A 21,111-nucleotide genomic window follows, 5' to 3' on the forward strand; every position below is an offset into this window, starting at 1 on the left:
TGAGTAGAGTACCCGGTGTGGTGGGTCAACATCTGTACGAGTACAGGAACCCACTTGCTCTGTACAAGCAACTTCATTGCACGCCATCGCCACTCCTGAGCGTTAGAACACATTCTTTGGCGGCACTGCGTCGTTTGGTAGTCTTGGCACATTCGTCAAGACTCTGGGTTGCCTTATTCGGAATGGTATATAATAGGCAACGTTTCGGGCAACGGCCCTTCATAGCAATAAAGGGCCGTTGCCCGAAACGTTGCCGGTTACATACTTTTTATATTAAGTCGATGTTGTTGATGAATGCAAGTTTAGAAATATCTATTGTTTAAAATCGGTACTCCCATCCCTTTGTGATTCACCAACCCCATCCTCACCCCGAAGTCACTTTGTCCAGAGTGCGTTTCTCGCCAGGAATTGCCGAAGTCTGTTCACGTGACGACTCCACGTGCAACTAAACCGTCGGGTGTTGCAATGCAACTAAACCGTCGGGTGTTGCAATGCATCACCCGACGCTAATTGGGGTTCGGCGTTTTTTGCACTTAAATCCCAATGGAATTCCTCGACCACCAGTCTGGTGTGTGCGCATGACCTGATGCTAATTTGAATTTCGGTGTAAAAACGCTGAACCACAACGGAATTCTTCCGCTGTCGTCCAGGTTTGCGTGACCTCGCGCTGTTTCGGAGTTCAGTGTTTTTGCACTTCCATCCAATAGGAATTCCTCAGCCACGCTCTATCAGCCGCTGGATAACGGCCGCTCCCAACCAGCTAAAAATATGCCGGCATCTCGCGCAGTCTCGCAACAACAACCGCCATTCGCCAACTCGGTGTCGGTAACGTTACCACGGCGCTTGTGCCAGGCTATGTGCACGCCAAGGCCACGTGAAGTGTCGAACGCCCGCTGGCAGGTCACGGTACAGACCCAGGTGGTGCCACGGGTCGACTGAGATGAGACTGGCAGATGCACCACCTGCGCCCCCTACTGTGCCAACCTGCTGCGTTTTATCCGCCCGGCGTCCCGTTCGTTGTTGTGAGCGTCGCTCCTCTGCTCTCCGTTGCTGGAGGGCGACTGCCTCCAACTGCCCAGTAGCAGCGTCCTTCACGAGCCTCCTCCACAGAGGCCGATCTTGACACCGCTGGTACCAGTCATCGGCAAGTCCACTCAGCACCGCATCCTCGTGTACCACATCACTCCATCTCTTCTCTAAGCAAAGCAACAATCCACCTCGCTCCGGTACTTAAAAAAAAGCCTCATTCCACAACGGTGCAGCCTCCCAATCGCACACTTCCTAGTTGATGATCTGAGATGCACGGTCTCTGTCACTGCAGAGAAGACGATGTGGGGGGATGTGGGGGGAAGGGGTTTCTGAGAACGCGTTCCCCCTGGGCCCGGGAGGGCGGAACTGCTTGAATGTTGAGACCCAAGTCCAGTGGACGGCGACACAAGGGCATTTCAAAGACTTGGCTAAAATCGGGAAATGTTAAGGAGCGGGGGAAACTGGGGACGTTCAATCTCCCCTTTCGTTCAACAGCAGCAGCAGCAGCAGCTTCTAGTGCAGCGATGATTCTGAACCACAATCACACGGCTTTTGTAAACGGTTTTATTACATTTTGTTTTGACAATTTTTCTACGTTACTTTATTCCGAGCTTAAACATCGGTAGCTTATATTATTTAGCACGTTAAAAGTTGTGCGACGTGTGAACGAATGGTTCCTACACCCCACCCGCCGCCCCCCGTCAACCGGTGTGTAATCAAGCCCCCTTGCCCCAGGCCCACGTTCTCACCCAACATCCACGCGCACCTCTCCCCAGAGGCCACAAACGGGTTTTGATTCCTTAGCCGGCCCTACAAGGGTCGCAAATGGGTACCCGGCCGGGTACAGGTAGCCGTAACCTACCCGTACCCTACCCGAAATGAGTGACAAACGGTTACTCACCAGTGACTCACAGCCTACCCGTACTCGGCCGGGTATGGGTAGCTGGGTATCGGGTAGGGTACGGGTATCGGGTACCCGGTTGCGACCTCTGCCTCTCCCTCCACACCCTATAACCGCAGGCCACTGGCGTCCCCTGGTGGCCTTTAGTGCGGCCACAAACGACGATGTTGACTCCCTCGCCAGGTATACAGGAGGGCGTGGGTTCGATCCCGACCCTTGATGGCTGCTGTATCGTTGTGGAGTTTGCGTCTCTCCATCTCTTCCGTGGTCGCGTGGATTTTTCTCCGGTTCCCCGCCCCCACCCCCCCCCCCCATTTAGAATCAACCTCACGCCTTTAAGAGTATTTGTCTGCTATCAATGTCCACGTGATAAGCCACGTGATGACAAGCCACTTCGTTGAGCTGTCATTTGTGGCCGGGTCGCGTTGGGCAAAAAAAAGAGCTGAAATAGCTCGATGGGCCTTACCTGGTCAAATGTTTTTTTGTTAAGTTCGCTGTTTCAATACACAAAATGTGAAAACGCAACCCATTGTTAGGCTGTCACACCCGACAATGTTTTCAAATGCGTGGTGGCCCTCACAACTGATGTCTTATCCGCGAAAATGGCCTTCCCCCCTCCCCCCTCTGAAGATGAGTGAAGACCCACTGGTTGAGACCAACGGTTCTTCACCGGTTCGCTAAGGCACCACCCCCACCACCACCCCCACCACTCAAGACCCACAGGTCTGCAGTGCTTCCCAGGTTACGGAGATCAGCTCATGTCGAAAGTGATGGTGCCACTGCGGTTTCTTGGCGTGTCGAGTCACTGTGTTTTGTCGCCACAACGTCTACCGCCCCCCCCCCCCGTGTGATTCCAACATTTCTCCCGCACGGTATCCGTGCCGCAGCCTGGCGACTCGCGGGTCGAGAACCGGAGTTATAAACGTTATGGAGCAGCAGCAGCAGCGGCCGTGCTGGGGTTAGGAGGGGGGTGAGAGGTGAGGGGAAGGGGGGTTGTGGGGAGAGGGGGAGGGAGGTGGGGGAGGAGGTGAGGTGGGGAAGGGGCGACTCACAGCTTGTGTTCAACGTGGTGAGAACTTGGCCTCCCATAGGCCGTGAATACTACTAATGGTAATACTGTGGCATTTCAAACACAAAACCATCCCCCTATTAAATAAGCCCACCATATAAAAAAAATAATACGAATCTGTTGGCAGTGGTAACACAAGAACACAGACATTCAACCCCCTAACATTTGTCATTAACAATGCCGTGAAACAGACAAAACACACGATTGCGACATTTGCAGTCGCAAACAATTTCTCAGGAATTTTGGGTAAACATAATTGTTAGTGAGTTCAGTTATGACGATAGTGGACGTGTTTTAATACAGTTGATAATGGGCCTCACCGAGTTGGCAAGAATATGGTTTTGTTCAGGAGGGTCCTGCCACACTGTGGCCGTGTGGCCAATGCCATTATTAGTGAGCGTTTTGACTTCGTGGGGAAGAAAACGAACGCCGCTGCTACCACGCATGCAACAAGGCAACACAATCAAGGCTCCACGCACATGGATTCAAACCTCACAATTCCATTTCCCAGAATGCCCATTGGCACCGAATTGCTGGGAGGATGATGAGAAGCGTGGCTTTTTACGCCCCCCCCTCCCCGTTCCTTTCTGCCGATAAAACGGAACACAGGACGGAGGGCACGAGGCTGGCAAACGCACGCGCCGCTGGGTGACTGCAAGAGCCGATGATACCGTGTCTGTCTGGTGCTCGCAGAGCTGCATTGGCTTCCGGTTGCATTGAGGTCGCACTCGTTACACACACACACACAGCGCTCGCCACAACTGGTTGCTGATCTCATCAAGGAGACTAAACCATCACGCGAACTTCGGTCATCCTCGCAGAGGCTTATGGCTAGCCATTAACGCACTTTCCGATGCACTTCCGTGGCCGTCTGGAACGCTTCTTCATTTTTAATCTTGATTGAAAATGAATTTCTTTAGAACTGATTTTTGTGTCGAGTTTGTTGTCCTTCCCCTGCACCTCCGATGAGTACGGTTGACTACGTAGGGTGCGAAAGAAGTTTAACGTACTATCACGGTGACAAGAGCTCGTCACGAACGCCATGGGCCCCCACCAAGTAAATTTCAGGCAACCACGGCAACTTTGACAAAATCACAAGCTCTGCGTGCGTATTGTGGGTGACGTCCGAAACTCCCTCCGCACGGTCGTCCATGGCAACCTCTCGGCTCCTCCCGGTCCACACGGCAACCCATTCTCTCCTCCTTCCTGCACTACCCCACAGCAGCTCATGCTTCGCACCCGAGGCATGACGACGACGACGACGATGAGAATCACGGTAATCTCGTTGCAGTTGCGCATGTTACCGCGAGATGTTTGTCTCGTTACAACTCAACGCGAGCCCGATACAAAGCGCTGAACACAGTGTGGGGGGGGAAACAAATGTTGCGAACAGCAGCCCGAGTTGGACGCGACAGGGCCCAGTGAAGGGGGAGAACTGGGCCCACCGCCCCTTCCAGGGTGGGGCCCACGAGCGGGGACATGAGCGTCTGTCTGGGGATGTGGAAGCCACGAGACGTTTCTTCGTGGCACATTCGACTCCTCCGTGTCATCACGTCGTACGCAACCACCACCCCCTCCCTCCCCGCCCGTTTGCGCACTTAGCCTGGCACGGTGGCGCATGCCTGCGAGCCGGTGCCGTGGACGTGGTCCGTGGGATCCCGGCTGGGATGCAAGAGGCAGCAGTCCAGCAAGTGGGTTGAAGTGCCAAATCCGTTAATCCCCTTGTACGCACGGTGGGGTTTTTCTTCGCACGTACACAACACTCGACAAGCAGGAATTGGCCAAAGACACCATTGCAGGGCCCTGCTGAAAATGATTCATGAGACCAAGCGAGGCTTTCCTGGATAATTTAGGCCAGTGTTCTCCATCGCAAAGGCCTGCGGGCCACTGGTCACCTTCAGTGCTGCCCCCGACAATACACAAATGTAAAAACAACCCCCCATCGTGCCGCTGTCAAATCCCAATGGTTTCAAATGGGTGGCGGCCCTCACACTCGTGATGTCTTATCAGCGAAAGTGCCCCCCCCCCCCCTCTGAAAATGTGCGAAGAACGGCATTTAGATTCAAAATCTTGAGCCAGAAAGGCTTCAGAATCTACAAGATTGTACTATACTGCCAGGCTGGAGATCTGCTTGGGAAATTTGCCCAATTACTCTTTCCAGTGGCCAGGAAGAATCCACCCACGCAGAGACCCAGTCGCACACTCTCCGCCACGCGGAGCCTCGTGCCTCGACACCCGCTTGCTGTACTGCCTCCCACAGCCGATGCCTCACAGGATAGGAAGGAGAACTGCTCACACACACCACCACCACCCACTAAATCAAAGCTCCCATCATTGCATGATCATCAACCCCAGCTTCGTCATGACCGTATTCTGCTGATGTTTAAGAAGAGGTTGGGGGGGGGGGGAACTTATAATCCGGTAAGTCGTGCGTGTGTGCACACGTGTGTGCGCCTTCATAGGTGCTCGCTAACAGCACTTGCCCCAACAGTCTGTTAAGGCTATAAAGGGGACTTTTGTCTTTGTTGCGCGCGAGAGAAACCAGATTTGTTATAACTTTATTATCCATAATAGAGGGGGTTTCTTTTGGGTTAGATCGCGTAAATATAAATGTGTAGCTAAACCCGCTGTCACCCCACGCAGCCAATTACTAAGGTAGTGTTCCGTAAACAAAACGTGCCAATTCGCTACTAGTTCAGCACACCACTTGTGTTGGGTTACAAACACCACGACATTTCGCCGGTAATTACAACAACCAGCCTCATCAGGCTGCAGCCAGAGTTGTGGAGAAATCCTCCGACGCGATCTTACCCAAAAAAGAAAAACCTCAATTATGGACAATAATGGTCGCGAACGTCTCCTACTACCACTACTACGTGTTCAACTATTTTTAGCATCAGGGCACCAGGTTGGAGTGCTTCTTTTACTTTCTGGAGCGTCTTTATAATCCAGAAAATATGGTGACATCGATGTCATTTAGGGAACACACACACACACACCACGAATAGCCAACATCCACCACCCCCTATATTCCCAAATACACCCTTGAGTTCCATTTCCCATTAGCTATGCCGGCATTCAAACACTTTACAAACGTAAATACTGTGGTACAAATTGCACGTGTACAACACACCCACGCACAGACCCACCGTCCACTCCGTGACACCCCTGCAGTCAGGTGCCTGGGGCAGTGTGGGTGGTGTGTTGGGTGGTGTGCTGTGGTGAGCTGGGTGGTGTGGTGCGAGTTTGGTGGTGTGGTGAGTTGGGTGGTGAGGCGCGAGATGGGTGGTGTGGTGGTTTGGTAAGCAGCATGGTGATATGTGTGCATGTAGGTGGTGTGGCGAGTTGAGTTTGTAAGTGAAGTGATGCGGTGCGAGTGGTGTGATGCGAGTGACGCACAGTTAAGAGCGAGGGTTACAGTTAGCCTCAGATCTAGTGTTAGTGATTTAGTGTTGGGAGTTGGGGTTAGTGGGTCAGGGTTAGGGGCATAGATAGGGTTAGGGGTTTGCGTTAGGAGCCAGGGTTAGGGTCAATGGTTTCGGGTTGAGGTTGGGGTTAGGGTGTCAACGTTCACGTCAAGATGAGGTGGGGGGGCAACTGTACATATCATGGTCACGGGGTTTATTGTTGGAATCACGGTTAGGGGCTCAGAGTTGGGAGTGGGGTCAGGGGGGCGGTCAGGGTTACACTCGGGCTGAACCCCGGGGCGCTCTCTCCGTGCGCGAGTCCGGGTGCGTCCTCAGCCGAAGACGGCGCCGCAGTTTGGGCAGCGGCGCTCCCGCAGCGCCAGGCAGAGCAGGATGCCGATCGGGAAGAAGAGGATGGCGCAGCAGATGCCCAGGCAGGTGTACTCGTCCTCCAGCACGCCCACCCTGCACCACGTACACGGCACGCGGAGACGGCGATTCGCACCCTCCGCCGCGTAGCCTTCAGAGTGCTTGCCACGAATGAGCCGCAATAGCTTTGCTGATCTCGTCAAGGAGCACAAACCACCCATCACGCGAACTCTGGTCATCCGAGCAGCGGCGGGGTTTTGGCTGGCCATTGAACAAAGACGGTGACCGTGTCGCGCCCTTTCGGACGCGCTTCCGAGGGCGTCAGGAACTCTCTTCCGATATTAGGAAGCCACTGGAGCTATGCACTTTTAAATAACCTAGACTGAAAACCAATTTATTTAGAACGGCTTTTTGTGTTTAGTTTGTTCTTCTCCCGCACCTCCGATTAGCGCGTTTGGCTACGTACGGCGCACAGGAAGATCAACATCCTTGCATACATGAACTGTGGAAACGGTGGCAATGTAACTGCAGCAGACTAACAATGGAAATCACAGTGTGGTAACCATTGACTCCAAACCACTACAACCACAACAAAACCACATTAAGCGAACTACAACAAATGAAACCAACGCAAACTAAGGCGCACGGACCCCAACAACTCCACACCCAAACCACCACTGCCACCGCACATCAATCACCAGCACCACTACCACTACAAAGATCCCCCGTGTAGCCTTAACGGACTGTAGGGGCAAGTGCTGTTAGCGAGCACCTATGAAGGCCGGCACGGCGCACGAGGCGGGTGGCCAGCACCACGCCCAGCCGCCTTTGTCTCCCCAGCGGCGATGTTTACACACCGCACCAAGTACTCATTTGAGGAGAGGCGCAGGACCAGTTCAGATAATCATCAATGATATTGGCCATGAACGGGAATCGAACTCGTGTCGCTAGGTTCGTAGCGCAGCGCGTTAACCGCTGCACTACCGCTCCCCACAACCACCAGCGCCACTAACAACCACCAGCGCCAGACGCCGATTAAGTGTGCAGTACATGCACACGAAGCACGCCCAAAGAGTGCGGAACCCTCGCTGCAGTTCAGCGGAGGAATTAAGAATTGGAATTCAAACTCTCAACTGGAATTACTCAGCGACTTGGCCTGGGATTACGCTCGGCAATGATGCCATCCCCCTCCCTCCACAGCGACAACTTGGCAGGAGCCTCCTGAAAGAGAGTCGTGAGACTCGGCGAGTCTCGCATGGGTAACAAGCGTGATGATAACAATACAACTATTATGAGCACAAAATATCAACAGAGTCGTCCCTCGGTTAACAGTGACATTGGTTCATGGTTTTTCGGTTAACAATTTCGCCTTCCATAGGACCCACCCCATGGTTTCGATTAACGTTGAAATTTGAATTCAGCGGTACTTAGATGATGCACGCGGGTGCCAATTTCGACCAATCCGAGTGCTCGTAAGTGGGGCTGAGGAGCCATGCCCACGGCTAATCAGGGATGCCCGTTTATTACAGGATACGTCTTCTGTTTTGGCAGTCGAAACAGCTCTCTTGCAGACTCGGTGATTTTATTTTAAACTAATTTTTTTACTCATAAGTGAATTCGTAGTGATTGCAATGTCCCCTAAAGTGAATTCGCAAAAAGGAGAAGACTAGGTAAGCAATTAGCCTTAAAACAAAGCATTATTTAAAGTGTTATCATGCTTTTACCTACTATAATCACCTAGGAATGTCCTTAACGCTCGTAACGTCACTCTACATCGACCATCCCCCCTCATTAATATTCATGAGCAGGTGACGTCACTCCACATGGAGCACCCTCCCCCCTCATTAATAATTATTAGCGGGTGACGTCACTCCACATGGGGGGGGAGAGGCGCCTCCTCTCCCCTCTTCAGCGTCAACTTACAACCCTCACGTCACCCGATCTCCGTAGCGCTGTTGAGACATCAAAGTAAAAAGGACGTCATGATGAACAAGAGATTATAACCTTTAAATGAAATAGGTCTGTGTCACCGCGCCCTCACAAATTGCACACGCATTGATGCAATGAATATCACGTCACGGTCTGCTTTTCGCTTGCAAGTTTCAGATTCACCACAATACACCCGTCCTTGGACGGGCAAAAGGCTAGTTTATTAATATTGAGTGTTTAAATGTTACGAACTATGTTTTAGGGTCAAAGAGGTAAACTTCTGATCGTCTTGGAATGGATTAATGGTTTTAACATGCCAATCCCATATTCGATTGACAGTTTTTTTGGTTAACAGTAGTTTTCGTGGAAAGAATTAAAAACGTTAATCGAGGGAATTACTGTAATGCCATTTATCCAGAAGAACCCAAAGGCTTGGGGATATTTTTTCTGTAGGGCCTGGTATTGGAATATTTGGCCAAATTCCACCGGCGAGTGCGTTTTCCCTTGTGGGCAGAAACCGGAGAACACTGATAAAACTCACGCACACGAGAGGGTGACGCCCAAAACTCTACACGGATGGATTTGTGAATCCGTTGCATCAATAACACCATCACCAGGTAAAAAATAAGTGGTTTCCAACTCAAAACAAGCATGTGGCGGTGCTTAGAACTCACAGTTGCGAGCCAGTGGTGGAAATTCCACGTAATTGCGGCAAGGGCAAGTCTATCCAATCAACAATGATCACCGTTGACTTCCCACCAATTGGCACTGCTCATTGTATCGCCCCTGGAGGGAAGAGCGAAAGCCAAGCCCAGACTCGGGTTTAAACTCTCATACCATGCAGCAGGGAGAGCCGTGCAGTATTCTAAACCGCTGTGGCTGGCGGCTCACGTATCGGTACAGTCGCCCCTATTAATATCACTGTGCAACACAATACTCAAGCGCTCACTAAAATAGACCCTCCAAATCGCACCATCACAGGGCCACCAGACAACCTCACGGGGTTCACAATGGCCTTGTCTTAGCATTGTCTTCGTCAGATTACGATGCTGGGCTCGAACTGTGGTTTTAGGTGGCTTTTTCCTAAAAACATGTTTTATGTTTTTTTTTTATTTAAAGTTTGGGCTTTGGAACAAAAAGCTGCAATGCAATGGCCTTCTCATAGCTGTGAATATGTTTAATACATCATCATGATCAGCAGCAATGTTCTATCTGCTTCTGGATGACGGTCTCCCCCATCCCGTCACGATCTAAGGTCGAGATTATTCTCTTGTTTACATCACGAGGCCTCCTTTGCCAGGACCAAAATATAACAATAGGTTTTCCCCCCTTTTTTCTGGCAACAAAACTGAAACCTTTTTAGAAGGAATCATGTTTGCATTAACCACAATACCTGCGGTCAAAATGCAAACAAAAACCACTCTTACTATATTTTGGTACTGGCAGTTCTAAAGAAATTAGTTTTCAATCCATGTTTAAAAGTGCTTAGCTCCAGTGGCTTTCTAATATTGGAAGAGCATTCCAGACGGCCGCAATAGCGCATCTGAACGCGCGCGACGCGGTGACCGCCTTTGTTCGATGGCCAGCCAAAAAGCCGCCGCTGCCAGGATGTTGGCGTGATGGTTTGTTGTTCCTTGACACTACCAGCAAAGGTATTGTGGTTCATGTGGCAATCACACTGTGTGTAATGAGTGCGACCATACGTAAAGGCGCAGACAGCCACCCGGAGCGTGTCTGCGCTCGTTTGGGAGGTTCACTCGCCACTCGGGGCCAAAATTAAAAGGAGCGCCGATTGCGCAAACCCCCCCCAACCCTCCACCACCCCCATCGTGTCTGAGCACCGGCACCGCACACTGTGGGCCCACGTGTCCTATTTACAGCGGGCATCCTCGTTACTGGCCATCATAGCCGTCGGTAATTGGACAGCACGAGTCACATTCGGCTCATTTGGGCTTCACACTCATTCACTGCACTGTATACCTACGTGCGGTTATTTGACAAAACGTAAAGAACTTCAATATGTACGCTTGCATGTTGAACCTCTGTCGCACCACCGTACGTTGTCAACCGTGCTGATCGGAGGCGATGTTATAATAATTTACATTTGAAAGGTGCATTTCGTCCGTAGATCCCAATGCGCCACCATGTACGGAAGGCAGGAAATAAACACAACAGGAGTGAACGGCTAGAACCGGCGGGTGAAGGCCAGTTTAAAGAGGCTTAATGCAAGTGTACATATTCAGTTATCGAATAACATAAAACAAAAACGTGGCCAACAATTCACAAGTTGTTATCCATCGTGGTGAATTTTTAAACAGCGTTTCTACAAATGGCACTTATTTGAAATAAAGCAGTGGAAAAGGGACCTTGGTCTCCTCCTCCTGCTTCCTTGTGGATCATGTCGACGCCGAGTAACAACTCGACAGTGACTGCAGGTTGAAGTTGAGCCAGATAAGGTGGCAGCTTTCACGTGGTCCACTCTGTTCAGTGAGAAATCTATATAAGAATTATTATCATACGCTTGTTCGTGCGTGTGTCTGTCCGTCTGTGGGGAGCGATAGTGTTGCGGTTAGCGCGCCGCGCTACGAACCCGGCGACGCGAGTTCCATTCCCGCTCACGGCCAACACCAGTGTCGATTATCTGAACCGGTCCTGGGCCTCCCCTAGGTCGATTCAGCCTCAAATGAGTACCTGGTGCGGTGTGTAAACATCGCCACTATGGACACAAAGGCGTGGTGCTGGCCACCCAACCCCCTCATGTGCCGTGCCGGCCTTCATAGGTGCTCGCTGACAGCACTTGCCCCAACAGTCTGTTAAAGCTACACAGGGAATATTCGTCTTTGTGTCTTCTGTAACGCACCGGGGTGACGTCACGCGACCTCTGGGGTGATGCAAGGTGAAGGGCTTGTTGACGTCACGAGAAGGTGGAGAGGGAAGGAGTGACGTCACGCCACATTGGTGAGTATCAGCAGAGGGGTGATTGCGTCACGTGAGATATGAAGTGAGCCTATGTACACATTCGACATCCTTTTACAGCAGAACTTCTTTCAGCGGGTTCCTGCTAGTCGCAACGAATGCCGTCATCAACCTAATAAGCTCAGTGGGCTTTACCTGGTAAGATAGAAAGTTTATTTTCTTTGTATATATTTTTTTCAGTGATTATTTACCTTTCCTATACTTCGCACTCCTATTGTGTTTTTGTATTGTTTGTTGTTGTTGGAACATTCTGACCTGTCCTTACTGGGCACCCGTGAAAAAGAGCTTCATAGCTCATCGGATTCCTCCAGTATGAATAAATATTCTCATTCTGGTTCTGACCGACCGTCAGTCAACGATCTCCAGGTCTCCAGGGCAGCAACTCACGGACCCGTTGTGAGAGTAGCACTGGGTGGAATCTGCCCCGCGGTCATTTTCAACCACATGGTCGATTATGTCGCCAAGCCCGATGTCAGAAATGACCTGGTCTGTTAGAGAGACCTGGTCTGGCAGAGGGTCTAGTCTGTTAGAGAGACCTGGTCTCACAGAGGATCTGGTCTGATAGGGAGACCTGGTCGAAAAGGAAACCTGGTTTGCTGAGAACCTGGTCTAATAGGTGGTGACCTGGTCTGTTAGAGAGACCTGGTCTCACAGAGGATCTGGTCTGTTAGAGAGACCTGGTCTCACAGAGGATCTGGTCTGATAGGGAGACCTGGTCGAACAGGAAACCTGGTTTGCTGAGAACCTGGTCTAATAGGTGGTGACCTGCTCTAATGGAGGACCGGGTCTAATAGGTGGTGACCTGGTCTGATAAGGGACCTAGTCTAATAGGTTTGTGGGGTACACGGGGTGAGGTGTATGTGACGTGAGGGGCCCCTGGTGTGAGGGGACCCCCTGGGGTGCAGACCCCCCCCCCATACCTGCACGCGGGGCAGCCCCCCACAACGAGCACGGAGGTGATGGGGGGCTGCATGAGCGAGGAGTCCGGCTGCACCATGGTGGGGTAGGCGCCCGCGTACCCCGCAGGGGCAATCACAGTGTACCCTGCAGGACACACACAGGTGTGCAGGTGTGAGCACACACACACACACACAGGTGTGCAGGTGTGAGCACACACACACACACACAGGTGTGCAGGTGTGAGCACACACACACACACAGGTGTGCAGGTGTGAGCACACACACACACACAGGTGTGCAGGTGTGAGCACACACACACACACAGGTGTGCAGGTGTGAGCACACACACACACACAGGTGTGCAGGTGTGAGCACACACACACACAGGTGTGCAGGTGTGAGCACACACACACACAGGTGTGCAGGTGTGAGCACACACACACACAGGTGTGCAGGTGTGAGCACACACACACACAGGTGTGCAGGTGTGAGCACACACACACACAGGTGTGCAGGTGTGAGCACACACACACACAGGTGTGCAGGTGTGAGCACACACACACACAGGTGTGCAGGTGTGAGCACACACACACACAGGTGTGCAGGTGTGAGCACACACACACACAGGTGTGCAGGTGTGAGCACACACACACACAGGTGTGCAGGTGTGAGCACACACACACACAGGTGTGCAGGTGTGAGCACACACACACACAGGTGTGCAGGTGTGAGCACACACACACACAGGTGTGCAGGTGTGAGCACACACACACACAGGTGTGCAGGTGTGAGCACACACACACAGGTGTGCAGGTGTGAGCACACACACACACAGGTGTGCAGGTGTGAGCACACACACACACAGGTGTGCAGGTGTGAGCACACACACACACAGGTGTGCAGGTGTGAGCACACACACACACAGGTGTGCAGGTGTGAGCACACACACACACAGGTGTGCAGGTGTGAGCACACACACACAGGTGTGCAGGTGTGAGCACACACACACAGGTGTGCAGGTGTGAGCACACACACACACACAGGTGTGCAGGTGTGAGCACACACACACACACAGGTGTGCAGGTGTGAGCACACACACACACACAGGTGTGCAGGTGTGAGCACACACACACACACAGGTGTGCAGGTGTGAGCACACACACACACACACAGGTGTGCAGGTGTGAGCACACACACACACACACAGGTGTGCAGGTGTGAGCACACACACACACACACAGGTGTGCAGGTGTGAGCACACACACACACACACAGGTGTGCAGGTGTGAGCACACACACACACAGGTGTGCAGGTGTGAGCACACACACACACAGGTGTGCAGGTGTGAGCACACACACACAGGTGTGCAGGTGTGAGCACACACACACAGGTGTGCAGGTGTGAGCACACACACACAGGTGTGCAGGTGTGAGCACACACACACAGGTGTGCAGGTGTGAGCACACACACACAGGTATACGCATATGAACACACCCACAGGTACACACAGATGTCAACACATACATGTAGATCTGTACAGATGTACGAATGTGAACACAAATACAGGTACACGCAGGTCTACACGTGTTAACACAGACAGGCCTACAGGTGTGAACACACACAGGCATACACGTGTTAACACACACAGGCCTACACGTGTGAACACACACAGGCCTACACATGTGAACACACACAGGCCTACAGGTGTGAACACACACAGGCCTACACGTGTGAACACACACAGGCCTACAGGTGTGAACACACACAGGCCTACACGTGTGAACACACAGAGGCCTACAGGTGTGAACACACACAGGCCTACAGGTGTGAACACACACAGGCCTACACGTGTGAACACACACAGGCCTACACGTGTGAACACACACAGGCCTACAGGTGTGAACACACACAGGCCTACACGTGTGAACACACACAGGCCTACAGGTGTGAACACACAGGCCTACACGTGTGAACACACACAGGCCTACAAGTGTGAACACACACAGGCCTACAGGTGTGAACACACACAGGCCTACACGTGTGAACACACACAGGCCTACAGGTGTGAACACACACAGGCCTACAGGTGTGAACACACACAGGCCTACAGGTGTGAACACACACAGGCCTACAGGTGTGAACACACACAGGCCTACACGTGTGAACACACACAGGCCTACAGGTGTGAACACACACAGGCCTACAGGTGTGAACACACATAGGCACGCAAAAATTGTATACATGTGTAGACTTGCTCACGAACACATATAAACTGAGCACACAGACCCAGGTGTAGAGAAAGCTATAAACCAGGTTAACCTCCTGTTAGGGTTCGGGCCAGAGTTAAACCCAGTCCAAACCCTTACCCGGTTTCAGCTCGGGGTGGGATGGATTTATGGTCAGGACTTAATGCAGTCACGACACCGAGCCGCCGTTTAGAATTTTGATGGGTTTATGTTTGGGTTTAGGCCTAAACCTAGTTATCAAAACCCTGACCCGGGGTCAATCGTCAACCCCGATGTTGTTCAAACAAACCTCGCCACCTCATGTCATGTGCTTATATCATAAGCCACGAAAAGCAGCGGTCACCATCTCTCACGGAGGGAGATGCGTGCTTTACAGGTGTGCTGTGTGCCACACACAATCACAACTCTGCTTCTCACACTGTGCCCTGAGCCAGTGGTGGCAATACCACGTTCCCATGACGGGGGCGAAACGAGGCATCTCATAACCACAACTCCAATGCCAGAGTACAGGGTGGACCAGATGGCTTGTGACCGGCAATTAATTGACCTCTGAAAAAAAACTCCCTTTGCATATTAATGTAAGTGTTTAAATAAACCGTAACAATTATGAGGTTTGAGAGAATTAAATGGGCGTTACAAGACATCTGGACCACTAACCGCCCTGCCAAACACGTGGCCGGAATCCATTGCCAGCAGATGGCAGCACAGAAAACCACATTTACTGTACTGTATTCCAACGTCCATGGCTCCCTGCCTCTACCAACCAGGGTGGTCAAATATACTAAAAACTAGTTTTTTTTTTTACCAGGTAAGGGCCACTGAGCTGTACAGCTCTTTTGGAGAAGCGACCTGGCCACACGCGATGACAGCTCAACTTAGTGGTGGCTTCTCATCACGCGGACATTTACAGCAGCCAAACACTCCAAACGGACGGTTTGATTCTAAATGTGGAGGGGAAACCCGGAAGGCTCTGAGAAAAATCCACACGATCACGGGGGCAGAAAGAGAGACAGACCTACAAACTCCAAATATACAGCAGCAGGTGTCAGGGTCGGGATCAAACCCCACGACCTCCTGTATACTAGGCGAGGTAGTTAACATCAAGCCACCACGGCGCCCATACGGTTAAACCACTCCACCCAAACCCAGTATATAAACAAATAACGACGGACAAACGTTGGTACAACGGTTCCAACCCAATTGCAACCACGTGCCAAACCAGATTCCAACGTTGGCTGCAACGTTGCAATCTTTTATCCCTGGCAACTTGCTTGGCACGGAGTGCGGGACAAAGGCCCTCCGCCATCCAGCAGTGGATTTGCCGACAGCACGCTCCAACACTGCTATTTGTTGTATATATTCTTTTCGAGGTTAGGCCGCCCCCCACTGAGCCGCATGGCTCTTTATCAGAAGCGACCTGGCCACAAACGGTCAGCTCAACGAAGTTGGCTGAGCGTCACGTGGCAATGTATGGCAGTGGCCACACACCCCACTCGTCTTCTTCCCCTCTCCATCGCTCACCTGCATGGTGCTGCGGTTGATACTGCTGCTGGAACTGCGGTTGATGTTGCTGCTGATGTTGCTGTTGTTGTTGGTAGGGGTGGCCTCGGGGTTGGTACTGTTGTGGTGCGGGCTGCATGGTGCCATAGCCGCCACCACCACCACCACCGGGGTGGTAGCCTGGCGGTGGTGGGGGTCCCCCCCTTTCTCCCACGGGACCAGGCGTGTAGGGAGGGGGTCTTTCATCCAGCAGTGGCTTCGAGCTCTCCATTGCTCGCTCCCTCCCGGCCGCCTTCCTTCACGACGCGAGGAGCAACTCGCCAAACGACGCTGGTGGTGCCGTGAGGTTGACAACTCGTCCTTGTGTGTTTACAATGTATACCACGGCACTCGGGTTAAAGTCTATGCAGTTTGATGACGATGGTGGTGGTGGTGGTGACGATGGTGTAGTCGATCTTCTTGTTGATAATGAAGTTCTTGCAGTTTGTGTAGAAGTCGTCGTCGACTGTTGTTGTTCTTGTTGCTGCTGGTTTATTGCGGACGGTGTTGATGATGTAGTTAGCAGTTGTTGTTGTTGTTGACTTTCGGCTGTTGATGTTTTTTTTGTCGTTGTGTAGTTTTCGCACGTTGGTATTTGTTGATGTTGAGGCGGCCCTTTTTTTGTTAAACAGTTCCTCGACGTTGTAAATCGCCTCCGTGGTTCCCCACGCGCGCCACGAAGACGGCGGTGGTGGTGGTGGGCACAGTGGCGCTGCTGATGATGAAACGCACCCCTCGCTAACGCCACGACGGCGATGCTGCTGCTGCTGTGAATCAAGTGCCGCAGAAGACGGTCTCTCTCCTTGCTTCCTTGCACAACCTTCAATCAATCCGCTTGTCCCCAGCAGCGACGACCGTCGTCGTAGATGATGATGATGATGTTGTTGTTCGTTTTGAGGCGACGCTTCTGTGCACCGGGGCGGCAACACACAACTCAGATGAGTTGAAACCAAACTCAAGACGACTTTACAAAACAACGCCCATCAGTGTAACGCGTAGTCGTGAGTAGCTGGGCTTTCGCGACCAATATTATCCAAAGGAGGTGGAGCGTAAATATCAACGTTGTGTCGTTAAACCCGCCACCACCCGACACAGCCAATTTGTAGTGTTCAAGTAAACAGAACGTGCCAATTCGTTACTAGTTCAGCACACCGGTGTGTTGGAGAGCTGGGGGGTTGTTTACGCTCTGCAGTAACGAATTGACACCCGTTCTGTTGACGTGACAAACCTTGCTGACTGTCTGTGTCGGGTGGTGGCGGGTTTAACGATACAACATTAATATTGGACGCGATCCCACAGCGACGGCGTTCTCCTGCCTCCTTCAGACTTGGGAGAGCAAAACGCCTTTAAAAAAAAGTAATATTTACAAAAACGCCTTTAAAAACAGGCTTTTATTAAATGTACTAGTAATGGAAGAACTCCACGACTCCAGGAAGGGACCATGGACAATTACAGCCAACGTCAGTTGACCGTGGACAATTAGACTCAAGCCGAAACATAACATGTAAAAAATCATGTTTAAAAATACCAATTTTTAATGATAGAATATAGTATTGTCACCAGTATGACATAAGTATATCAAGTTTGCAGTCGATACCACATTGGGAAGTGCGTTAAAATTGAGTTACAAGATTTGATGATACAACAACAGAGTGAGTTAAATGAAAGCGGGTAATAATAAAATATTTAAAAATACTTTTAAAAACACGCTTTAATGAAATGTACTGTCCGAGCTGCCCTGCCCCCTTCCCCCTATCGCCCCTCCCCTCCTTCCACATGCCCCGCCCCTGGGCGTGGCTCCCCGAGGCTTGCCGTGACGTCAGGGACCACGTGGTGATTTACAGGCAACGTCAGTTGAGCGTGGACTATTAGAGCCGTTAAAAAGATTGTTTAATTAATTTTTCAAATGATAGAATATAGTATTGTCATCAGTATGACACACCTATACGAAGTTTGCAGTCGGTACGACATTGGGAATACGGTTGAAATTGAGTTACACGATGTTTGGATACGACAACACATACAGTAAGTTAAATAAAAGCGTGTAAAAAGTTTTTAATTTTATATTATGGATTTTTTTATGATAGAATATCGTGTTGTCATCGGTATGACATAGCTATACCGAGTTTGCAGTCGATAGCACATTGGGAAGTGTGTCAAAATTGAGTTACAAGATTTGAGGATACAACAACAACGACAACAACAGACAGTGAAATGAAAGTGTGTAATAATACAAGTCAAGTGTGGGCCACGATCAGCTTGTACCCAGCTCCAATCTCGAGCAATTAAGCAGAAGCTGAAGTCGTGATACCGGCTACAAAGACAAAGATCCCCCGTGTAGCCTGCACAGACTGGTTGGGGCAAGTGCTGTTATAGCGAGAAGCACCTATGAAGGCCACCGGCACTGTGGCACACACAGAGGGGGGGGGGTGGGCAGAAACCACGCCCGGCCGCCTTTGTCTCCCCCAGTGGCGATGTTTACTACACACCGCTACACCGTGGTACTCATTTGAGGCTGAGTCGACCTAGGGGAGGCCCAGGACCGGTTCAAAGAATTGCTATCATCGGACTGGAGCCCAGCCCGATGTTAAGTTACCATCACCAAGATTATCTTCTGTAGCCCAGCCCGATGTTAAGTTACTATCACCAAGATTATCTTCTGTAGCCCAGCCCGATGTTAAGTTACCATCACCAAGAGTATCATCTGTAGCCCAGCCCGATGTTAAGTTACCATCACCAACACTATCATCTGTAGCCCAGGCGATGATAAGTTACCATTACCAATATTATCATCTGTAGCCCAGCCCGATGATAAGTTACCATTACCAAGTTACCATCACCAAGATTATCATCTGTAGTCCAGCCCGATGATAAGTTACCGTTACCAAACACCAGCAGCTGTAGCCCAGAGCAACAATAACAACAACAGCGGCGGCGGCAGTGATTCTCTAGGCCTGCTGGAGATCCGTGTCGCCACAATAGCCCCGCTGGAGCAACAGCTACAACAACAACAGCTACAACAACAACAGCTACAACAGCAACAGCTGTCGCCTTGACAAACATCCAGGGTTGCTGTCCCAGCCGTAGCCCCAAGCCAGGCACACAGACAGTCACAACGTACCTCTCTCTTAGCGAGCCCGAGTGTTGTCGTAGGCCACGGCAGCAGAGTGTGTGTGTGTGTGTCTGCTGTGCCGGCTGTATCACAGCGCTGTCGCCGGGACCAGGAGGATAGCGGCAAGCCAGCAGCGGAGAGAGATTGAGCAGCACCACCACCACAACCAGCACCACCACCAGCACCACCACCACCACAAGCAGCAACAGCAGCTCCCGTAGCTGGTAGCCGCCCCACGGCTTTGATGTCAACAATGAGCCCCCACCCCCTACTCACCCCTCCCCCTACTCACCCCTCCCCCCTACTCACCCCTCCCCCATACTCACCCCTCCCCCTACTCTCCCCTCCCCCTACTCACCCCTCCCCCTACTCACCCCTCCCCCCTACTCTCCCCCTCCCCCTACTCACCCCTCCCCCCTACTCACCCCTCCCCCATACTCACCCCTCCCCCTACTCACCCCTCCCCCTACTCACCCCTCCCCCTACTCACCCCTCCCCCCTACTCTCCCCTCCCCCTACTCACCCCTCCCCCCCCTACTCACCCCTCCCCCATACTCACCCCCTCCCCCCTACTCTCCCCTCCCCCTACTCACCCCTCCCCATACTCACCCCTCCCCCCTACTCACCCCCCATACTCACCCCTCCCCCCTATTCACCCCTCCCCCTACTCACCCCTCCCCCTACTCACCCCTCCCCCTACTCACCCCTCCCCCTACTCACCCCTCCCCCCTACTCACCCCTCCCCCCTACTCCCCAACTCACTTCTCCCACCCACCCCTCCTCCCCCCACCCACCCCCTCCTCCCCCCACCCACCCCCTCCTCCCCCACTCACTTCCCCCACCCACCCCTCCTCCCCCCACCCACCCCTCCTCCCCCCACCCACCCCCTCCTCCCCCCACCCACCCCCTCCTCCCCCACTCACTTCCCCCACCCACCCCTCCTCCCCCCACCCACCCCTCCTCCCCCCACCCACCCCCTCCTCCCCCCACCCACCCCCTCCTCCCCCACTCACTTCCCCCACCCACCCCTCCTCCCCCCACCCACCACTCCTCCCCCCACCCACCCCTCCTCCCCCCACCCACCCCCTCCTCCCCCACTCACTTCCCCCACCCACCCCTCCTCCCCCCACCCACCCCCTCCTCCCCCCACCCACCCCTCCTCCCCCACTCACTTCCCCCACCCACCCCTCCTCCCCCCACCCACCCCTCCTCCCCCCACCCACCCCCTCCTCCCCCCACCCACCCCCTCCTCCCCCACTCACTTCCCCCACCCACCCCTCCTCCCCCCACCCACCACTCCTCCCCCCACCCACCCCTTCCTCCCCCCACCCACCCCCTCCTCCCCCACTCACTTCCCCCACCCACCCCTCCTCCCCCCACCCACCCCCTCCTCCCCCCACCCACCCCTCCTCCCCCCACCCACCCCCTCCTCCCCCCACCCACCCCCTCCTCCCCCCACCCACCCCCTCCTCCCCCCACCCACCCCCTCCTCCCCCACTCACTTCCCCCACCCACCCCCTCCTCCCCCCACCCACCCCCTCCTCCCCCACTCACTTCCCCCACCCACCCCCTCCTCCCCCCACCCACCCCTCCTCCCCCCACCCACCCCCTCCTCCCCACACCCACCCCCTCC

General features: G+C 52.8%; 1 protein-coding gene across 2 annotated transcripts; it reads right to left on the reverse strand.

The window, feature by feature from the left end:
• Positions 1-1,577: 1,577 nt before the first annotated feature.
• Positions 1,578-19,734, reverse strand: LOC133348070 (membrane protein BRI3-like). 2 transcript variants are annotated; one of them, XM_061560912.1, is made up of 4 exons: positions 19,488-19,734; positions 16,349-17,273; positions 12,601-12,724; positions 1,578-6,871 (listed from the first exon to the last, which is right to left on the reverse strand). In XM_061560912.1, the coding sequence occupies exons 2-4, from the start codon at positions 16,596-16,598 to the stop codon at positions 6,739-6,741; spliced, it is 507 nt and encodes a 168-aa protein (XP_061416896.1). In that variant the 5' UTR covers positions 16,599-17,273; positions 19,488-19,734; the 3' UTR covers positions 1,578-6,738. The 2 variants fall into 2 exon arrangements, with proteins under 2 accessions (XP_061416896.1, XP_061416897.1); XM_061560913.1 differs by lacking the exon at positions 19,488-19,734 and adding an exon at positions 18,063-18,080.
• Positions 19,735-21,111: the final 1,377 nt, after the last annotated feature.

This window comes from Lethenteron reissneri, chromosome 26 (genome assembly GCF_015708825.2).
Source record: "Lethenteron reissneri isolate LAM-NWPU_2019-01 chromosome 26, ASM1570882v1, whole genome shotgun sequence".
Classification (NCBI taxonomy): domain Eukaryota; kingdom Metazoa; phylum Chordata; class Hyperoartia; order Petromyzontiformes; family Petromyzontidae; genus Lethenteron; species Lethenteron reissneri.